The 19,672-nt window shown below is 50.9% G+C and overlaps 1 protein-coding gene across 1 annotated transcript; it reads left to right on the forward strand.

Annotated features, from left to right (window-relative positions):
* The first annotated feature begins 1,389 nt into the window (after positions 1–1,389).
* On the forward strand, positions 1,390–19,158 carry ICAM1 (intercellular adhesion molecule 1). The gene is made up of 7 exons (XM_077329769.1): positions 1,390–1,590; positions 8,911–9,183; positions 10,411–10,728; positions 13,357–13,635; positions 15,076–15,360; positions 16,160–16,402; positions 17,897–19,158. Exons 1-7 carry the CDS (start codon positions 1,536–1,538, stop codon positions 18,091–18,093), a joined length of 1,650 nt encoding a protein of 549 aa, XP_077185884.1. The 5' UTR covers positions 1,390–1,535; the 3' UTR covers positions 18,094–19,158.
* The last annotated feature ends 514 nt before the right edge of the window (positions 19,159–19,672 follow it).

The raw sequence follows: 19,672 nt of genomic DNA on the forward strand, positions 1-19,672 counted from the left end.
AGAGAAAGTCCAGTGTGGACAGTCTTGCGGCAAGATTTCCACCTGCAATGCACAAAGGAGAGGGTGTTTGGAGTTTCCAGCCCCTGGGAGGGGGGATTCCTAGAGATCTGAGGGTAGAAACTGGGAAAGGATGGGGAAGGACCACAGCAAGGTACAATGTCGTAGGCAGGGATGGCCAAACTGCGGCCCTCCAGATGTTCATGGACTACAATTACCATGATCCCCTGCCAGCTTCCAGTCTACGCTGCGAACGCTGTCACATTTAATACCGAGTTGTCACTTGGAACGAGGTCAAGCCACAAAAAAGGATTAAAAGCAGGCCAGAGCCTCACAGTGAACAGCCATTTCATGTTTCCTCTGCAACTTTCTCCCCTGTGCTGTCATGACTTCCGATGTAGCCCGTGCAACTGATGGGCTGTTCTTGGCATTCATTTATCTCCAGTGTGCCCTGGCACTTCTCCCACGGCTTCCTTTGAAAATATTATGACTACTGCTACTATTGTTATTCAGTGCTTAAATCTCCCATAGGGCTTGAGGCAGTCGACAGCACGTTAAAAATACATACTTAGAATCTTAAGACTTGGAAAGGGAGATCCAGGCCATCTAGTCCAGCCCCCTGCTCAGTGCAGGATCTCCTCCAGCATCCAGGAGAAGGATCTGTCCAGCCTCTGCTTGAAGACCACCAGTGAGGGGGAGCTCACCACCTCCTTAGGCAGCCCCTTCCACTGCTGAACTAGACTCCTAGAATCCTAGAGTGGGAAGGGGCCATAAAGGCCATCTAGTCCACCCCCTGCTCAGTGCAGGATCAGCCTCCGGCATCCAGGACAAGGATCTGTCCAGCCGCTCTGCTTGAAGACAGCCAGTGAGGGGGGAGATCCCCCCCCCCAGACAGCCCATTCCACGGCTGACTCCTAGAATCCTAGAGTGGAAAGGGGCCATAAAGGTCATCTAGTCCCACTCCTGGCATTCCAGCTCCTCTCCAGACTGCCGAGATCCGCTCCCCTGGAGAAAAGGGCTGCTCTGTGGCAGTGGATCCCAGACGTTCAGTGCTACCAACCTCCAGGGGGGACCTGGAGATCCCCCAGAATCTCATAGATCAGTTCCCCTGGATGAAATGGCTACTTTGGACTGGGTGTGGCGTCTCCGAGGCACTGTACCCCACGGAGTTGCCTGGCCCACCCCCAAATCTCCCGGAATACCCCGCCTGGATGTGGCAGCCCTCCCCACCCCGCCGCCTTCTGCCAGAGCGCTCCTCCCTCTCCGCCTTGGAGGCGGGGGCCGGGGAGGGGGGGTGGGCTGCCCGGGGGGCTGGCTGGGGGGGGGGTCGGGGGCTGGAACTTTCCCCGCGGCCGGCGGGGCTTTCCCGGGCTGGGCGTGGGTGCGAGATCGGCGCCGGGGCTTCCCGGAACTGGGCGCGCACTATAAGAGGAGCGGCGCCGGAGTGAGACGCGCTCCTCGTCTGCTGCTTGGACACCCGACGGCCTCGCTCCGCTTTCTCCGCCGGCAGCCGCGCACCTCGCCTGGCCTCGGGCAGCATGCAGCCAACGCTCCTCGGCCTCCTCCTCCTCGCCTGGGCGGCGGCGGCGCAAGGTAAGGGCGCGGGGTGCCAGATCCCGGTCGGGACGCGTCTGGAGCCAGGGTGAGAGCGCCGGGAGATCGCCTGCTGTTGCGGCCGGGCTGCTGGCCCCGGAGATCAGATCCCCCCGGAGAAAAGGGCTGCTTGGGACGGGGAGAGGGGAGGGTGTCTTTGTTGGCATTGTATGCTGTCGAGGCTTCTGATCCACTTCACCCCAATCTCTAGGCTTTTCCCCAGTCGCGAGTTGGCAACCTTGGCTGTCAGGGAGCCGATCTCTGCCAACTGGAGAACAGATTCAAGTGGGTCGCCCTGTTGGTCTGAAGTAGAACTACAGAATCAGAGTCCAGCAGCCCCGTTAAGACCAACAAAGATTGATTCAAGGTGTGAGCTTTCGAGTGCTTGCACTCGAAAGCTCCCACCTTGAATCAATCTTTGTTGGTCTTAACGGTGCTGCTGGACTCTGATCTGGAGAACAGTTGAGATTGGGAGCTCTCCAGGCCTCGCCTGGAGGTTGGCAGCCCGAGCACAGGGAGGGAGACAGATCCCGAAACTCCTCTGTCCTTTGCCCAACCCCCTTCAGATTCCCCCCCCCCCCCGGGGCCTGCCCCAGCAATCTCTTGCATTCTTGGGTTTCATCCCAACCCCGGTGCAAATATTCCAACTGGATTAAGAAGGCAGCCAAAACTGACCAGCTGTCGTGCGGCAACCTTAAAGGCTGCCCGGCTGTGATTCTTGTGGAGCGATGCCCACTACGGACACCTGCTGAAAGCCCGGCCAGCCGGCCACCCACCATGGGCATCCTCGGATGTCGCCCGCAGAGTCTTCTGCTGGAAGAGACATGGCTGGACTCCTCTTTGTTTGGCTGCAATGGTCCGCAACGGCTGGGAGGAGATGCTTTGAACGCCCGCTGAGTCCAGAAGGGACGCCGAGATGAAGCAGCTGGAGACGCTGGCGAGGTTTTCTTCCAAGCAAGAGTTTGGGTGGAGCTGAGCCCGCCGTGCAGAACTGCAGACTCTCCGGAGCTGGGAATCTGTCGCTGGAACATGAGCTTGGGAGTCGATCGGTTGCCTCAACTCCTGGTGTGAGCCTCTTGCTGCAAATCTGGAATTGTTCAACCGACAGAGGCTCCCGGCCTTTACGAATAAATCAAATGGAAGAACGTCAGAAGAGCCCATCTGGATCTGACCAGTGAAGGTCCAGCCTCCCGTCTCACCCAGGGGCCAACCAGTTCCTCTGGAGGACCAACAGCAGGGCAGAGAGGCTGAGGCCTTCCCCTGATGTTGCCTCCTGGCTCAGGGATGCAGAGGTTGACTGCCTCTGAATGTGGAGGTTCCCCTCAGTCATTGTGTCTAGTAGCCCTTGCAGGGGTAGTCAAACTGCGGCCCTCCAGATGTCCATGGACTACAATTCCCAGAAGCCCCTGCCAGCATTTGTTGGCAGGGGCTTCTGGGAATTGTAGTCCATGGACATCTGGAGGGCTGCAGTTTGACTACCCCTGCTTTATAGACTTATTCTCCACAAATCTATCTAATCCCCTTTTCAGGCTTGTTATTCTTGTGGCCATCACTCCATCCTCTGGCAATGGAAGGCATTTTAAGCCCACTCTGTGTTTACAGAGCTCTAGGTGGCTTCCAGAATCATAGAATCACAGAATCCTAGAGTTGGAAGGGACCTCATCGGTCATCCAGTCCAACCCCCTGCACTATGCAGGACACTCACGACCCTCTCGCTCATCTTCCTGCCACCCCCTTGAGCCTTCACAGAATCAGCAGAAGTTCCAAAGAACTTCTGTGATGCAGAAACATGTTTTGGGAGGACTCAGAATAATGTTTCTGAATCACAGAGTGGCATTTGATATTTGCCTCAAGCTCAATAAGAAAGAAAGCTATTTATGCACAGAATCTTCTAGTGCCCTTTAGCAGTGGGGGAAATGCACTCTGCACATGGTTGGGTGTCCTTTTGTTGTGCAGGCGTGGTAGGAATCATTCAGGGGGCGCTTGATCCAGTGTAAGCTTGTGCCACATTTTCTACTCCCTCTCAGCAAAAGGAGAAAGAGAGTCTCTTTTCCTTTTTACTGTGAAAAAAAATTGAATTCCTGGTAGTGCCCCCTCTGCCTCCTTTGCCACTTGCTGACAGCGGGGCTCGATTCCCTGCTCCTCCCCCATGTGCAGCCAGCTGGGTGACCTTGGGTTGCTCACAGCCCTGAATTTGCTGTTCTCACAGAGCAGTTCTCACAGAGCTCTCTCAGCCTCCCCTACCTCACAGGGTGTCTGATGTGGGGAGAAGAAAGGGAAGGTGATTGTGAGACGCTTTGAGACTCCTTCGGATAGAGGAAAGTGGCATATAAGATCCAACTCCTTCTTCTCCTTCTTCTTCTTCTTCAGTAATCTCAGGGCTCTCTCAGCCTCCCCTCCCTCACAGGGTGTCTGTTGTGGGGAGAGGAAAGGGAAGGTGACTGTAAGCCACTTTGAGACTCCTTCGGGTACAGAAAAGTGGCAAATAAGTAGCAACATTTCTTCTTCTTCTTCAGTAATCTCAGGGCTCTCTCAGCCTCCCCTCCCTCGCAGGGTGTCTGTTGTGGGGAGAGGAAAGGGAAGGCGACTGGAAGCCGCTTTGAGACTCCTTCGGGCAGTGAAAAGCAGGGTACAAAACCCAATTCTTCTTGGCAGAAGGGGGCTTTCACACTAAAACACGTAGCTGGAATTCCACTTTCTTGGTCTTACAGAGGCCCACGGACTCAAACTTTGTTCTAGGCAAAGCATATGTTTGCAAGGAGGGGGGGGGGTGGATCCCGAGTTCAGCTTCCACGCCTCACACAAAGCGATCAGGTGGCAGGACTGGGAAAGGCCCCTGCCCGAAACCCTGGAGAGTCCCTGCATGGGGCGTGGGACCTGCGATCCTTTACTGCCGTCTGCCTGTGCGGAAGCCACACCCTGCTGGAGCCAGAGAGGCGGTCTGGGACGAGCACTTCCAGTTCAGGCGACCTTGGGGTGACCCTTTTAAGCCACTCGGCTGCACGTTTGGGGGTTGGACTCCTTTCTCACGTGGCAGGGGAAGCTGTGGCCTGTGGCAGTCATGTGCTGGTGTCGGGGGCTGTCAGGCCACTTCCGATGAAGCAGTGGCCTCTGGAACTATTTTTAAAGAAGAAGAAGAAGAAGAAGAAGAAGAGTTGGTTCTTATATGCCGCTTTTCTCTCCCCGAAGGAGGCTCAAAGTGGCTTACATGGATGCATGTGGGAGAGTGCAGAATCAAACCCGGCATGCCAGATTAGAAGTCCGCACTCCTAACCACGACACCAAACTGGCTCTCTTGGCCCGAGCTTCTTGGGGGAGTCTGTCCCCCTCACTGGGACTTTTCAGCTCTTTGTGGCCTTCTTGTCTTTCAGCTGAGCCACTGTGGCCCCGAGGGAGTGCTCAGGCTATCTTGTTGTGCCATAAAATAGCTACAGACCTCCCAAAATGGGTAGCCGTGTTGATCTGAAGTAGCACAATAAAAATCACAGTAGCACCTTTAAGACCAACAAAGATTTATTCAAGGCGTGAGCTTTCGAGTGCTTGCACTCGAAAGCTCACACCTTGAATAAATCTTTGTTGGTCTTAAAGGTGCTACTGGACTCTGATTCTATCCGAAGAAGTCAGCCAGGACTCCCGAAAACTCCGCCCCTGCCCTCAGTCGTGTTGGTCTTCCAGGTGCTCCTGGACTCTGCCTCTTTTGGACCTGAAGAAGGGCGCAGGGACTCCTAACAGCTTCTCCCCAAAATTTTGTCAGTCTTTCAGATGTTCCAGGGTCTATTCTGCACACAATAGATAATGCGCTTTCAATGCACTTTTGAAGTAGATTTTCCTGTTCTGCATGGGTAAATCCAGCTGCCAAAGCACATTGAAAGTGCATTATCCTTTGTGTGCAGAATGGGCCCTGGACTCTGGCTCTTTCCTCCAACAGAACTGCTTGTGTCAATCAGGCGTACCCTGGACGGAAGTCTTGCCAACGGAAGGCTGTAGCTTCCTCTGTTGAGCCCTAAACTTAAACAAACAAACCCAAACTTTAGCCCAGATAGCTAAATAAATCCAAGCAGGCGTTTTTTCAAGCCGTGATTCTTTTCGTGGAATCGGGGAGAGACAGCGAGGGAATCCTGGAAAAGAGCGTGTTTTCTGTTTTCCGCTAAGTGAAGGTGTGGCAGAGAATTCTTGGGAATCTTCCGCAGTTCTCATAACCGGATCCGTTCTGCCACCAGTTCCTGTCTGTTCGCCTGGGGTTTGATTCCAGGAAATGGCATTTAGGGTTGCGTTCTTAGAGACCTGCAAAGAGACGCAACAAGAGCTTCCCCGCAGAACTCTGATTTCAAACCCGTCTCGAGCAGATTCCCCCCCCCCCCCCGTTCTTCACCCTTTCCTCCTTTTTCCAGTCGGGCTCCAATTTTGTTGTGCTACTTCAAACCAACACGGCTGCCCACTTGAATCTCTTTCTAAACGTTCCTCCACCCGAATTTCACAATCCGATATCCCCTTACGGCTAGCGTAAAAAAATCAGTTCAGAGTGTATTTTTTTGTTCCATGCAGGTAGGTCAATGTGTGGGTCTAAAGCAGGGGTAGTCAAACTGCGGCCCTCCAGATGTCCACGGACTACAATTCCCATGAGCCCCTGCCTGCTGGCAGGGGCTCATGGGAATTGTAGTCCGTGGACATCTGGAGGGCCACAGTTTGACTACCGTGGGTCTAAAGGAAAATAACAAAGTTTGAGTCCAGGGACATTTCTAAGACCAATTAGGTTTGGGGACACGCAGGACCATGATAGCTTATGGGCAGAAGTTAACTTTGTTGGTCTTAAAATTCAAACTCTGTGCTAGGTTTTTTTTGTAATAAATAACTGCAACAAACATTGTTTCGATTCAAGTGGGTCGCCCTGTTGGTCCGAAGTAACACAACAAAAATAGAGCCGTCCTTTAGAAATTGAAAGAATACTTCCGTTTGCATTAAAAAATACATCCATAAAAGGGAATCTTAAACCCTGAGATTCTGGTAGAGGAACGTTACTACAGGTTAAAGTTCCCTTTTAAGGGTGAATTGTTTTTTAATGCGCACGGAAGGATTGTTCCTAAACAAAAATAGAGTCCAAGAGCACCTTGAAGACTAAAAACACAACTAACTACGACAAAAAAATTAGAACTAAGTTTAAATCCAGGGGCACTTTTAAGACCAGAAGAGTTTCATTTTGGGCATAATGCAAAGGGAAGGGTTTTTTGGTTTGTTTCTAAAGGATGTTTGTTAGAGGAATATATATATCACGTGGCAGAGTGACACCCAGGACGCATATAGCAATATAAAATGCGTACCCAAACAGATACAAGGTTTATGCAAGCTGATTGAACAGCCCCCCTAAGTACCAATATGTAAGAGAGCCAGTTTGGTGTAGTGGTTAGCTGACTTCTAATCTGGCGAGCTGGGTTTGATTCCCTGCTCCTCCACATGCAGCCAGTCACAGTCCTCTTAGAGCTGTGCTGACCGAGTTGTAATCTCAGGGCTCTCTCGGCCTCTCCTACCTCACAGGGTGTCTGTTGTGGGGAGAGGAAGGGAAGGCGATTGGAAGCCACATTCTCTAGATTGCAATCGCAGGATTGGTGCAGATCTTTTTGCTAGCTGTGGGATTTGATTGACTGATTGATTGTTTATGTACCGCCCGTCTTGGTTACCTGTTTTGGGGCGGTTTACATGTTCTAAATCGGGGTGGCCAAACTGCGGCTCTCCAGATGCCCGTGGACTAGAATTCCCATGAGTTCCTGCCAGCTGGTGGGGACTCATGGGAATTGTAGTCCATGGACCTCTGGAGGGCCACTCCTGCCAGCTCCAAGTGACATGAAACTTTCTCCCAGGTCCCTGTGGTGAGCAAATGACCCAAACATGGTTACTGCAGGCAGAATTTCCCCCACCCACCCCCAAACCAGCTGATTTTCAGGAGACCAGACAAGAACAGTGATTCATACAGAGTGGCAACAGAGAGCCTCCTATGCTTCTGTGATGAGTGAACAATCCACAGTGAACTTGCAGGGAAAAAAGGCAGACTTTTTCTCTAGCCTCACAGAGACTTAGTTTAGAATCATAGAATCATAGAGTTGGAAGGGGCCATAGAGTCCATCTAGTCCAACCCCCTGCTCAACGCAGGATCAGCCCAGAGCATCCTAAAGCATCCAAGAAAAGTGTGTATCCAACCTTTGCTTGAAGACTTCCAGTGAGGGGGAGCTCACCACCTCCTTAGGCAGCCTATTCCACTGCTGAACTACTCTGACTGTGAAATTTTTTTCCTGATATCTAGCCTATATCGTTGTACTTGAAGTTTAAACCCATTACTGCGTGTCCTCTCCTCTGCAGCCAGCAGAAACAGCACCCTGCCCTCCTCCAAGTGACAACCTTTCAAATACTTAAAGAGGGCTATCATGTCCCCTTTCAACCTCCTTTTCTCCAGGCTGAACATTCCCAAGTCCCTCAACCTATCTTCATAGGGCTTGGTCTATAGTTTAAGGAGGCACGAGCAGGAATTCATACAGAGATCCAGCAGGCGGCCTCCTCAGATACGTCTGCCTTCTGTTTAATTGCCTTATTCCTAATTTCATAAACATAAACATACCGCAGGTAGATGCTGAGACTTTCTCTGTCTTGAAAAAACTTTTGCTAAGAATGATTTATTTTCTCAGTACAAACGTCAGAGGGAAAGGGGGTGTGGAACTGAAAATGTGGGAGAGGGTGCCCTACCGCACCCCTACCGCATTATGGGGTGGATAAATCACTTTTGTCTGGATCGCCCTGCGATAGCCCTTCCTTTGCAGTGGGGCAACTCTCTTGTCTCCAGCGTTCTTTCTATATTCATGAAAAAGAGCCTTTTCATTGTGTGGGTCTAAAGCAGGGGTAGTCAAACTGCGGCCCTCCAGATGTCCATGGACTACAATTCCCATGAGCCCCCTGCCTGCTGGCAGGGGCTCATGGGAATTGTAGTCCATGGACCTCTGGAGGGCCGCAGTTTGACTACCGTGGGTCTAAAGGAAAAGAACAAAGTTTGAGTCCAGGGACATTTCTAAGACCAATTAAGTTTTGGGCTGGCTACACGCAGGACCATGCTAGCTTATGGCCAGAAGTTAACTTCGTTGGTCTTCAAAGTGCTAGTTTCTTTTTTGCAGTAAATAACTAACGCACTTTTTAAAAGATTCAAGTGGGTCGCCCTGTTGGTCTGAAGCAGCACAACGAAAATGCAGTCCGACAAAGACCAACAAAGATTTATTCAAGTAGCCAAGAGGTCGGAGCTGGTTTTTGGGGGTCTCACGGGACGTGTGTTTGTGCTTTCAGACGGTCCAGAGCAGTCCGTTGTGAGTGTCCAGCCAGAGAATCCTGTGGTGGAATTTGGGCGACCCTTAACCCTCAACTGCAGCACCAATTGCCGGAACGCGGTCAGCGGGGGCCTGGAGACCCATCTGGACAAGCAACTCGTAGGAGAGGGACGCAACTGGAAGACTTTCCGCCTCCTCAACGTCAGCTACTGGGATCCGGTCCCTTCGTGCTACTTTGACTGCCGCAGCGACCCCAACATGAAGCCCCATCGGGTGAACTTGACGGTTTATCGTAAGTCTGGTTGCTGAACGGCCTCCCCAGGTTCTGCGGACCTTGTAGCGAGAGGGGGAAAGCTCTGCAAAACATCAGGACCCTCCCCTTAAGGGCTTGGGGCTTTCTATTGGGTGGGTGCCAACTGGGACACTTTTGACACCATCCAAGAATTGTTCCATGGCTTGAGTCGCCGGTCCGAGGCTCCGATGGTTCAGGAAGAGAAGGGCGTTTTAGGGAAAGGGGATTTGAAGAAACTGGGGACTTTTGAAGCTGTGAAGTCACTGGGGTGTCTAGAGCAGGGGTCCCCAACGGGGTGCCTGTTGGGACCAGGGTGCCTGGCGTCAACTTTTCTGTGCTTTTAGAATGTGAATGTGGCCTTTTGACCAGCAAGCATCTCCTTGAGCATGCAGATATAAAAAAAAGAAAATTGCTTTCTTAGCATCTGCCAGCACAGCACAAGGAAGTAAGTTGCGGCAACCATTTTGGGGCTGGCTCCACCTCCTCCGGCAGCCATTTTGGGGCTGGCTCCGCCTCCTGCAACCGTCATTTTATAGCAACCATTTGGTGGCTAATTCCGCTGGGCTGTGTCACAATCCTGAAATCACCCATAGGCTCAAAAGGGGGGGGGAGGGTTGATCTAGAGCAGGGGTAGTCAACCTGTGGTCCTCCAGATATCCATGGACTACAATTCCCATGAGCCCCTGCCAGCGAATGCTGGCAGGGGCTCATGGGAAATGTAGTCCATGAACATCTGGAGGACTACAGGTTGACTACCCCTGATCTAGAGGTTTAAAAGTGACAGGGGAACTTGGAGGGCCAAATTTGGGTGTCAAAACACACGCTCTTTCCAAAAAGATCCACCCAAGAAGCAGAGGGCAGAACTGGGTCCAGTTCATAATGGGCTTGCCAACCTTCCACCCCTGAGCAAGGACTCGGGGGCTTTGTCCGTTCCCCTCCGGAAGCTTGAGAAAAAGTGTGGTCGAAACATGTTTTCTCCTCACAACAACCCTGCAAGGGAGGCTGGCCGGAGAGGGTGTGACTGGCCCCTGGTCGCCCATGGTGGGGTTGGGATTCGCACCTGTGTCTCCTAAAGCCGTGCCCAGCCCTTAGCCGCTGCCCCACTGTGGCTTATTATCTCCTTAGCTGTCACCGAAAAGAGAAGCAGAAAGTCCGTTCCCTTCCCCTTCTCTTCCCCATTACTACTACTAGCTACTGAAGATGAATCTCTTCTGTGCACTCTTGCAGGCGTTCCTACGCTCGTCGAGCTGGATCCGGTGCCCGTGATGGAGGCGGGGCAGAACTACACCTTGACCTGCCGGGTTTCCAACGTCGCCCCCATCCGGAACCTCTCCGTGAGCTTCCTCAAAGGGGGCGAGAGGCTGTACACGGAGACCTTTGAGAGGCATGCCGCGCGTGAAGCTGACAACCGTACGGTGAACCACACGGTCACTGCCAGGCGGTGGGACCACGGGGAGGCGATTAGCTGTCGTGCGGCCCTGGATCTGCGGCCGGATGGGCCTTTCATCGAAGAGTCCTCTGGCAACCAAATGCTGAAGGCCGTCGGTGAGTTGGCATCCCGTTCTTTAGGAACAAAAACAGCAGAAGGATTTCTGCCCGACTGGGTGAAATAAAGTCGTGGGTTCACGGGGCCGATAGAAATGGGGGAATAATGTTTGAGTGCAGGGGCACCTTTAAGACCAACAAAGTTTTCTTCTGGGTATAAGTGAGAGGGTCGTGAGTGTCCTGCATAGTGCAGGGGGTTGGACTAGATGACCCAAGAGGTCCCTTCCAATTCTAGAATTCTATGATTCTATGATTCTAAATTCCGTCTCAACCTCCGGAAGAAGTTCCTGACAGTCAGAGCAGTTCCTCAGTGGAACAGGCTTCCTCGGGAGGTGGTGGGTTCTCCATCTTTGGAGATTTCTAAACAGAGGCTGGAGAGCCATCTGATGGAGAGACTGATTCTGTGAAGGCTCAAGGGGGTGGCAGGTGACAGTGGAGGAGCGATAGGGTTGGGAGTGTCCTGCATAGTGCAGGGGGTTGGACTGGATGACCCAGGAGGTCCCTTCCAACTCTTATGATTCTATGATTTTGTGCTTCTTCAAATACAGTGAAAAATATAGATTCGAGCGCAATTGGTTTTGTATTTGTTCATTATTCTTTTAATGCGGACACCTTTACTTCGCACCAAATGTTTCCCCTGCAATTCAGTCTCAAGGGAATACAAACCAACCCAAATTGCTAGTTTTTTCCTATTTATCTTGGGAATCTCTTACCGATTTTCACTATGCTCCATGTTAATTTACTCTCACACTTTGCCTATAAGTATGAATGGATTATTTCCATTCCACGACATTGTATCTGAGCATGCACCCGAACGCTCATCCCTTGAATAAAAGTTGGTTAGCTCTTAAAGGTGTCAGTGGACTCTAATTTGTCCCACAGTGAAACAAGATGTCCTCGGCCATTGCAAATAGATAGAGGGGATAGACGCGAGACTTGGGAAAGTCCGTTCCAATGTATCTGAAGACATGTGCATGCAAACGAAAGCTTCTATCCAGAATAAAATTTTGTGGGTCTTCACGGTGCCCCTGGACTCAAACTTTGTCTTGCTGCTTCAGACTGTCACAGCTGCCCACCTTAATCTATAGAATAACAGTCATTGTAGCTCTTGACCACTAATACACCCTTGCTTGGGCAGGTGGAAACTCCAACCAAAGAGGAGAAGGGCAGTTGTGCCTGTCTGAGACGCTCTATTAGTCATGCAGACAAGCTCCTTAGTTATGCAGATTAGTGACTGCATTAGAGAACAAAGCGGAGTTGGCAAAACTACAGGGGGCAGGGCTATGAATTGTTCCATGCAGAGAGCATTGCAACGTAGTTTTTCAACAGACTATATTTAATGCAGAACAACGATTGTAGTATAATAAAGTGGTCTAAACTGGTTGTTTTTTAAACTTTTATTTGGCTCCATGCAGAATACCCCCTAGAATGCAATAGAGTTTCTGGCGATTCCTAGACCTGCCCTCATCCGGTCCAGGTAGCTCTAGGAATATCTGGCAACTCTATGGTCAGAACTTCCTGGAAGTAGGCGAAGCCTTGTTTTTCTTCTTGATTTTTCGCCTGGGACGCTGGCCCCACCCCGCTACCCTCCTGCTGGTTGCCACTCACTGCCTAGCAACCTTCCACTCTGTAAAAGTGGTGTTCCTTCCACTTCTCATAATCCTTATTAATTATTTTGGCCATGGAGCCCCAGCCCAATTACGGTGACCCCGTGGGGTTTCCAGGTCAAGAAACAAACAGGTGTTCTGCCGTTGCTGGCCCCTGTTGCAAGAAGAAAGTGGACGATCCCAAAAACACAACAAAGGAAAAAAGAATCTGTCCAGTGGCTTAATCCAAATTTAAGAGTCTCTGTTATCTCTTTATTATTATAATAATTTCCACCTGGACTCTGCCAAAATGGTCTCTAGATTGCTTCTCCGTTTTCAATCCTTTCATCAGTGGCAAAAATGAGTCCCCCACCGTGTGGTATTAATAAATTCAGTATATTCACTCAATGTGCTCATATTGTTAATCTCCTTGAAATATAATTAGGCGAAAAACGTTCTCATGGTGTGGAGAGTCAAGGCTGTAAGCTCTTGAGTCCACCTGGACTCCATTTTGGCGGAGTCCAGGTGGAAATTATCATAATAAAATCATAGAATCCTCGAGTGAGAAGGGGCCATACAGGCCATCTAGTCCAACCCCCTGCTCAACGCAGGATCAGCCCAAAGATAACAGAGACTCTTAAATTTTGATTAAGCCGTTGGACGGATTCTTTTCTCCTTTGTTGCTGGCCTCTGCAGCACACCTGTGGTGGTCTCCAGGGCTTACCTGGTTTAGCTTCTATGATCTGAAGAGATCGGGCACCAAGTCAAAGCAACGAGGCATTCACAGGTGCTTTGCCATTGCCTGGGTCTGCGTAGACACCCTGGGCTTCCCATCCAAGTCCAACGCAGGTCTAGCCCTGCTGAGCTTCCAGAATCTCATGCAATCAGGCTAGCTTGGCCCTCTGCATGCAGGTTTTCTTGTAATACACCTGCGGTAATATTTGCTCGGAACATGAAGCCAAAGTACTCTCTGGATTCCGTTGTTATTCCGTCGGCCACTCTTCTAATACCTCTTTTGTTGTTTCTTTTGTCGTTGTGACAGTTTTTCCATCGGATCCCCAGCTCAGTCGTTTGCACTACGTGGAAGTGAACACCTCCCAGACGGTGACCTGTGAAGTGACGGGGGTTTTTCCAGCCGAGGAGGCCCGATTTGAACTGACCTTCGCAGGCGAGAGGCTGACCTCCGATGTGACTGTGTCTGGGGATACGGCAAGGGCTGAGGCACAGATCTCACCCTCGGGAGCAGGAATTCACCCCCTCAAATGCACAGTGTCTCTGGGGCCTGTGACCAAAACGGCGGAAGACACAGTAAATGTATATAGTGAGTATCTTGGTCATTGTTGACATGTGTAAATCTCTCCGAGTGTTTCCGAACTTCAATAGCAATAAATCTCAGGCTTCCGACAGCTGGATTTGAATCCAGTAGGGCCTTAGAGACCCACGGGATATTACGGGGTATGGCCTTTCAAGACTCCGAGCCCCCTTTGTCAGATACAAGCAGGAACGGCGATCTCTTGAGTCCTTATATCCATTTTGTGGGTGTTTAAGGCGATTCAGGACCCCAATCTAGCTCTGACGAAGAGGGCATTGATTCTCCAAATCTTGAAAACCTTGTCCATCTCAAAGGCGCTCCTAGATTTGAATCTGGCTCTCCAACACAGCTCCCTCCGAAAGCTTGCCGCAGTGAGATTACCATTATTTGGGAAAGCAGAAACCCAAATAATATATATTTTTTGTTGACCTGCGTACAAGACTTGACAATAGGACAAACACAGGACAGTCTCAGATAACGCAGAACAAGAAAAGAAAAGACTGATCCTTATGGCATTACACAATAATAATGTTTTAAAACAATGTCCTTTCTTGAATTTACTTTTAGTTTATTTCTAATAATAGTTTCTAATAAACTAAAAGTAAACTCAAGAAAGGACATTGTTTAAAAACATTCTTTATCATTGTTTAATTTATTAGATTTTTATACCGCCTTTCCCTATGGCTCAGGGCGGTTTACATAAGGATAGGTCTGATGTGGCAAGCAATCTCACTTGGTGGTGCTGTGCCATGCCCCTGAGGGCCCCACTGTGGCCCGAATCTCTAGCGCCCTTTCCAAAACATGTCGTGGATGGCATGTGCGTTCCACCAGATCCTCCCAGCCCTCCCTGTGAGTTGGAGAGACTCCCTTTGCTTGTCTCTCCCTTTGGTACAATGAAGGATCTGGGCCCTTGGCAAACAGATGCTGCTCTGTAGTGGCCTTCCCCCCCCCCCCGCATGCTCCTCCTTCCTGCCATACAGAAGTGCTGTAGGAAGAGACGAAAACAGTATAATAAAGCAAAAGAGACAACAAATTGTGTGGCCCAGAGACAAACCTGTATCTTTAGAAGCATAGAATCATAGAATCCTAGAATCACAGAGTTGGAAGGGGCCATACAGGCCATCTAGTCCACCCCCTGCTCAATGCAGGATCAGCCCTAAGCATCCTAAAGCATCCAAGAAAAGTGTGTATCCAACCTTTGCTTGAAGACTGCCAGTGAGGGGGAGCTCACCACCTCCTTAGGCAGCCTATTCCACTGCTGAACTATAATGCATAATGAAGGCAGGGGAAGTAAAAAGTCTCTTTATTCTACTGTCCAGACTTCATTCTGAGCAGAATTAATCCAGAGGCGATCATCCCCAGCGCCGTGTTGGGGACCTCTGCTACCCAGAAAGCCATCGTTGAGCAGAAGGAGATTTTAACCATGCGTTGTGTCCTGCCACCTCCCAGGTTTACCTGATTTGGTCCTGACCATCAGCCCCCAAGAGGCTCTCGTCAACAACTCTGTGGACATTGTTTGTCTGGATTCCCATCCTGAAAAGACCCAGCCCCAGACCTTTTCGTCAGTGATCCGAAACAGCAAGCAAGTCCTAAAGTCCGGAGACGGCCTCCCCCTCCGGGCTGGGGTGACGGCTGCAGAAGAGGACGATGGACAGGAATTCACGTGTGAAGTGGAGGTGGAGGTAGACGGCAGGCTGTTCGTAAGGAAGATGTCTGCCGATCTCACTGTCTACTGTGAGTAGGAAATCCGTGCAGGATCTTTGTCTTGTGGCTAAGATTCTGCGGTTGCAATGAATTCCCTTCTGTGTACATCCGTGCCGGCCTGAATCTCCTTTCGGGAGCAAACGTTTTGTCCGGCCTGATCTTTAGATATTTATTTATTGACTGCATGGCAGGGTTACACATAACAATCATAGAGTTGGAAGGGACCTCATGGGTCATCTAGTCCAACCCCGGCTTGCACTATGCAAGAAGCACATAATAATACATGTAGCCAAGTAGGTACTGCAAGTTATGCAGACCAATTGAGTGACCTACAGACAAATATATCTAAGTTTTCAATCCACTCAGTCACAGCTGGGGAGAGTACAAAGAGCTCCATCACATCTCCCCAGAAAGCACAATGCTCACGTTCCTGGGATTGTTTGCAGGGCTGCATCGCAATTGCATTCGTGACCTGGTATTTTGCCCCATGTTTGCCCCAACAGGTCTCCACAACTACCAAAGCCTGTTTGTATTCTATGATTCACTCTCTGGCATATTGAGGCCTTCCGAGAGCAGCCATTTTGTCCCTGGCTCCGCCTCTTGGGGCAGCCATTTTAGAGCTGGGCAAATTGTCCTTTTCCTGAATTCCAAAAGGTGCCTGCACGCTTGAAAAGTTTGGGGTCCCCTATTGTGGGTTATACCTCAGAGGCTGTTTCAGGATCATATGCATGACAGTTTCAGGTTCTGCATTGCACCCCAAGCATCCGGTTTATGCATTTCCACCCCTGAATGGCTCAAGAAACGAACCTCGTGTCCTTCTTTGTTCCAGACGGGCCCCAAGTGAGTGATTCCACCTGCCCCAGGAACCTGACTTGGAAAGCGGGCAGTCAGGAAGTTTTGAACTGTTCGTTCAGGGGAAACCCCTCCCCGAATGTCACCTGCAGCAAAGATGGGGTCCTTTACCCTCTCCTGGTGCCCCAGCTCATCACTGCCGACCACGGAGGCACCTACAACTGCAGTGCGTTCAACGCGCACGGCTCCGTCACTGCCTTTGTGACCGTCCACGTGGAAGGTGAGTCGGCCTCTTTGCCCTAAGAAACAATCGTTCGCCTCACTTGTCCAAAGTTGATAAAGGTTCTTCCGGGGAGGCTGCAACGGGGTTGCTCCCGGCAAGAGCTTGGAGGGGAGACCTTCAAGGAAGCCCAGGGTTGCTACGCAGAGGCAGGCAAGGGCAAAACCCGCTCTGATCATAGAATCCTAGAATCCTAGAGTTGGAAGGGACCTCCTGGGTCATCTAGTCCAACCCCCTGCACTATGCAGGACACCCACAACCCTCTGGGCTTAACCTGGGTGGCCTAATTTCATCAGACCTCGGAAGCTAAGCAGGGTCAGCCCTGGCTAGTACTTGGCTGAAAGTCCAGGGTTGCTACGCAGAGGCAGGCAAGGGCAAGCCGCCTCTCTTCTCTTGCCTTGACCTGGATTGCCCCGGCAACTGGTGAGGTTTTAAATCGGACCCCTCCTCTTCCTGTCACATGGTTCAGAAGCTAGGCCTGAGAGGGTGGACGACCGCTGTCTCAAGACATCATAGTGCCATGACTTTTTAAAAAATACAAAGCATCCAAAGGCTGGTTCCAGAGATGGAGGGATGACTAGCATTAGAATCATAGAATCATAGAGCCATAGAGTTGGAAGGAGCCATAGAGGCCATCTAGTCCAACCCCCTGCTCAACGCAGGATCAGCCCTAAGCATCCTAAAGCATCCAAGAAAAGTGTGTATCCAACCTTTGCTTGAAGACCGCCAGTGAGGGGGAGCTCACCACCTCCTTAGGCAGCCTATTCCACTGCTGAACTAGACTCATAGAATCATAGAGTGGGAAGGGGCCATACAGGCCATCTAGTCCAACCCCCTGCTCAACGCAGGATCAGCCCAAAGCATCCTAAAGCATCCAAGAAAAGTGTGTATCCAACCTTAACTGTGTGTTAAACAGTTAACACACACATTGAACTGTGTGGGTGGGTGGGCGGGGGGGGGGGGAGAGACCAATACCAGGGTATGGGCAGGAGAGCTGAAGGCTGTACCCCACATCACGACCTCCCCCCGAGAAAGCATCTCCCTGAATTTTTCTTGTTGTTCTTTGTAGTCTTAAAACCCAGACGGGTGGTGGCCCACAGCAGGCCCTTCTCGGTCATGGCCCCAAAACTTTGGGGCTCCCTCCTGAGGGAGATTTCTTTGTCTCCCTTGATTGGTGCCTTACCCATTTCATTTCGGCACACCTCCCCAAGAACGATTTTGGGCCCTCCTCCCTGGTTCTGGTCTCGCTGAAGTGTTTTTTGGCAATTGTTTTATAATCTAAAATTAAAATGCTTTCAATTGTTCAAAGGTTTTAATGCTCCTGACCACGTGCTGCCCGGGGGAGGGGGGGACCCCGATCAGATGGAGAGCGGGCATAAAAATGGTTGCAACAAATCCGTTTTGCCCAGCCACAACTGTGCAATCACAAATGTGGGATCCACCCATGTCCAAGTCTAAAATGTGTTTCATTTGTGTTTTCGTCCTTTTTTTCAGTTTACGAGATCCCAGGCCTTCTCATCGGCTTGCTGATTCTTGGTGCGGTGGTTCTCGGCACGATAGTTGGTGTGGGTTATTATATGCACTACAAAGCCCACAAGATCCGGAAGTACCGCCTGGAACAGAGAAAAGCACAAGGGACTCCCTCAGAGCAAAAATGCCTGAACGGCAAAGTACAGACCGACAGCGTCTAGGCGAGCAGAGGGCTTCTGGGAACTGGAAAGAAGGCCCGGCCCCACGGCAGAAAGATCTCGGGGGTCCGTCATCCCACCTCATTGCAGGGAGAAAATGGGGAAACCGTCTCCCCATGCTGGGCCTTGAGGATCACCGGATGGGGAGAGATGGATTTTGCACTTTGAGAGGGGGAAATGGGAACGTTTACTACAAGAGGCAGAAGCTGAAGGTTCCGGCTCACGCCGGATGTCCTTTTCTTCAGAACTTAAGCGTCCTGTTCCGAGAGCTCTCCCCAAACCTTGTGGCAATCAAAAGGCCACGTTCTCGGTATACCAGACTGCCAGGAGCAGATGCCCCGCTGCGTGCAGCTGTCCGAGAGGGGAAACATTCGTAGGAGGCTGGCTTTGAACGGAGACGGACGGCAGAGCCACAGTGACTAGAGGGCTGTTTTTGAAACATCGGAGGATTCGGACCAGAGCTCTTGGCCTTTGCAACGTGACGTGCCCCGCTAGACTTGCGGGGCTCACATGGAGGCAACAGTGCGATTGCAGCTTTCACCCCGGGAAAGTTTTCTGTTGCTGACATGCTCGTGTCTCATGTAGCTGTCAGCCTCTGGTTGGTGTCCAAAGTCACATCCAGGTTCCTCCGAATTCTGCACATAACAGAGCCAGGAAGGTTGAACAACGTGACTTCTCCACGTACATGAGTTCAGCATGGCCTTGTTTAAAAATCCTGCTACGGGCTGCGTTTGTGACTGTCCAGCTGAATATCCGGACATAATTTCTAGGCTAAAGGGATGATGAACTGGAAAGGAAAAGGAAAAAAGGAAAAGGGAAAAGGAAAAGGAAAAGGAACGGCCGTCATGCACTGGACTTACCCACGCCACATGGTTTGCACCTTTTAAAAGAGAGATCCACTTCTCTACCGGCTACGTTTTGGGAATCCTTTGCAGTGTAATTCTGTGTCCCTTTCCCCCACCCCCCTCCCCGACATAGAATGTAAGACTTTCCCATCGGTTAACACTGACAAAGCTTATTTTATATTTTTGTAAAGGTTTTGTATTTATTAATAAAGAGCGCCACTGAGCCAATGACCAATGCTTCACACATTATGCAGGGCGACCCCAAATTTGCCCCTGCTCCCCCTTTTAGCTCTCAGAAGCTAAGCTGAGTCATCCCTGGTTCGACCTTGGAAGGAGACCCCCAAGGAAGTCCCAGGTTGCTACGCAGAGGCAGGCAGTGGCCGGACCCCCCTCTGTGTTGTCTCTTCCCTTGAAAAGCCTAGGAGGGGTCTCCATCCGGGCCTTAAAAGTCTCCCCTGGGAGTCACCACCCACTTCAGGGGTGTGCTTTCGGTTTCCTCCCCTGCTCATGCAGGTGAAATGCAATGTTTATAGTGAGTCAGCTCTGATGTGGCCAAATCAGAACCAGACAAATGGGAGAATGCCCTCAGGGCTACTTCGTACAGAGGCATTTCACGTGTGCATCTAAAGTTAGAACACAACAAATTTATGTAAGCATGCAAGTCATGCTGATACCTCCATGCTCCCCCTTAGGACGGGCTCGGCTCCCTGAGTTCCTGCAAACCCAGGTTTGCTGCT

This window comes from Paroedura picta, chromosome 3, assembly GCF_049243985.1.
Source record: "Paroedura picta isolate Pp20150507F chromosome 3, Ppicta_v3.0, whole genome shotgun sequence".
NCBI lineage: Eukaryota > Metazoa > Chordata > Lepidosauria > Squamata > Gekkonidae > Paroedura > Paroedura picta.

Bases quoted from the DNA above. Each gene is read 5' to 3' on its own strand.
- ICAM1 (XM_077329769.1), top strand. From the start codon at position 1,536: ATGCAGCCAACGCTCCTCGGCCTCCTCCTCCTCGCCTGGGCGGCGGCG. The intron at 9,184-10,410 runs GTAAGTCTGGTT...GCACTCTTGCAG, and splicing joins GGTGAACTTGACGGTTTATC to GCGTTCCTACGCTCGTCGAG. The intron at 10,729-13,356 runs GTGAGTTGGCAT...TCGTTGTGACAG, and splicing joins CCAAATGCTGAAGGCCGTCG to TTTTTCCATCGGATCCCCAG.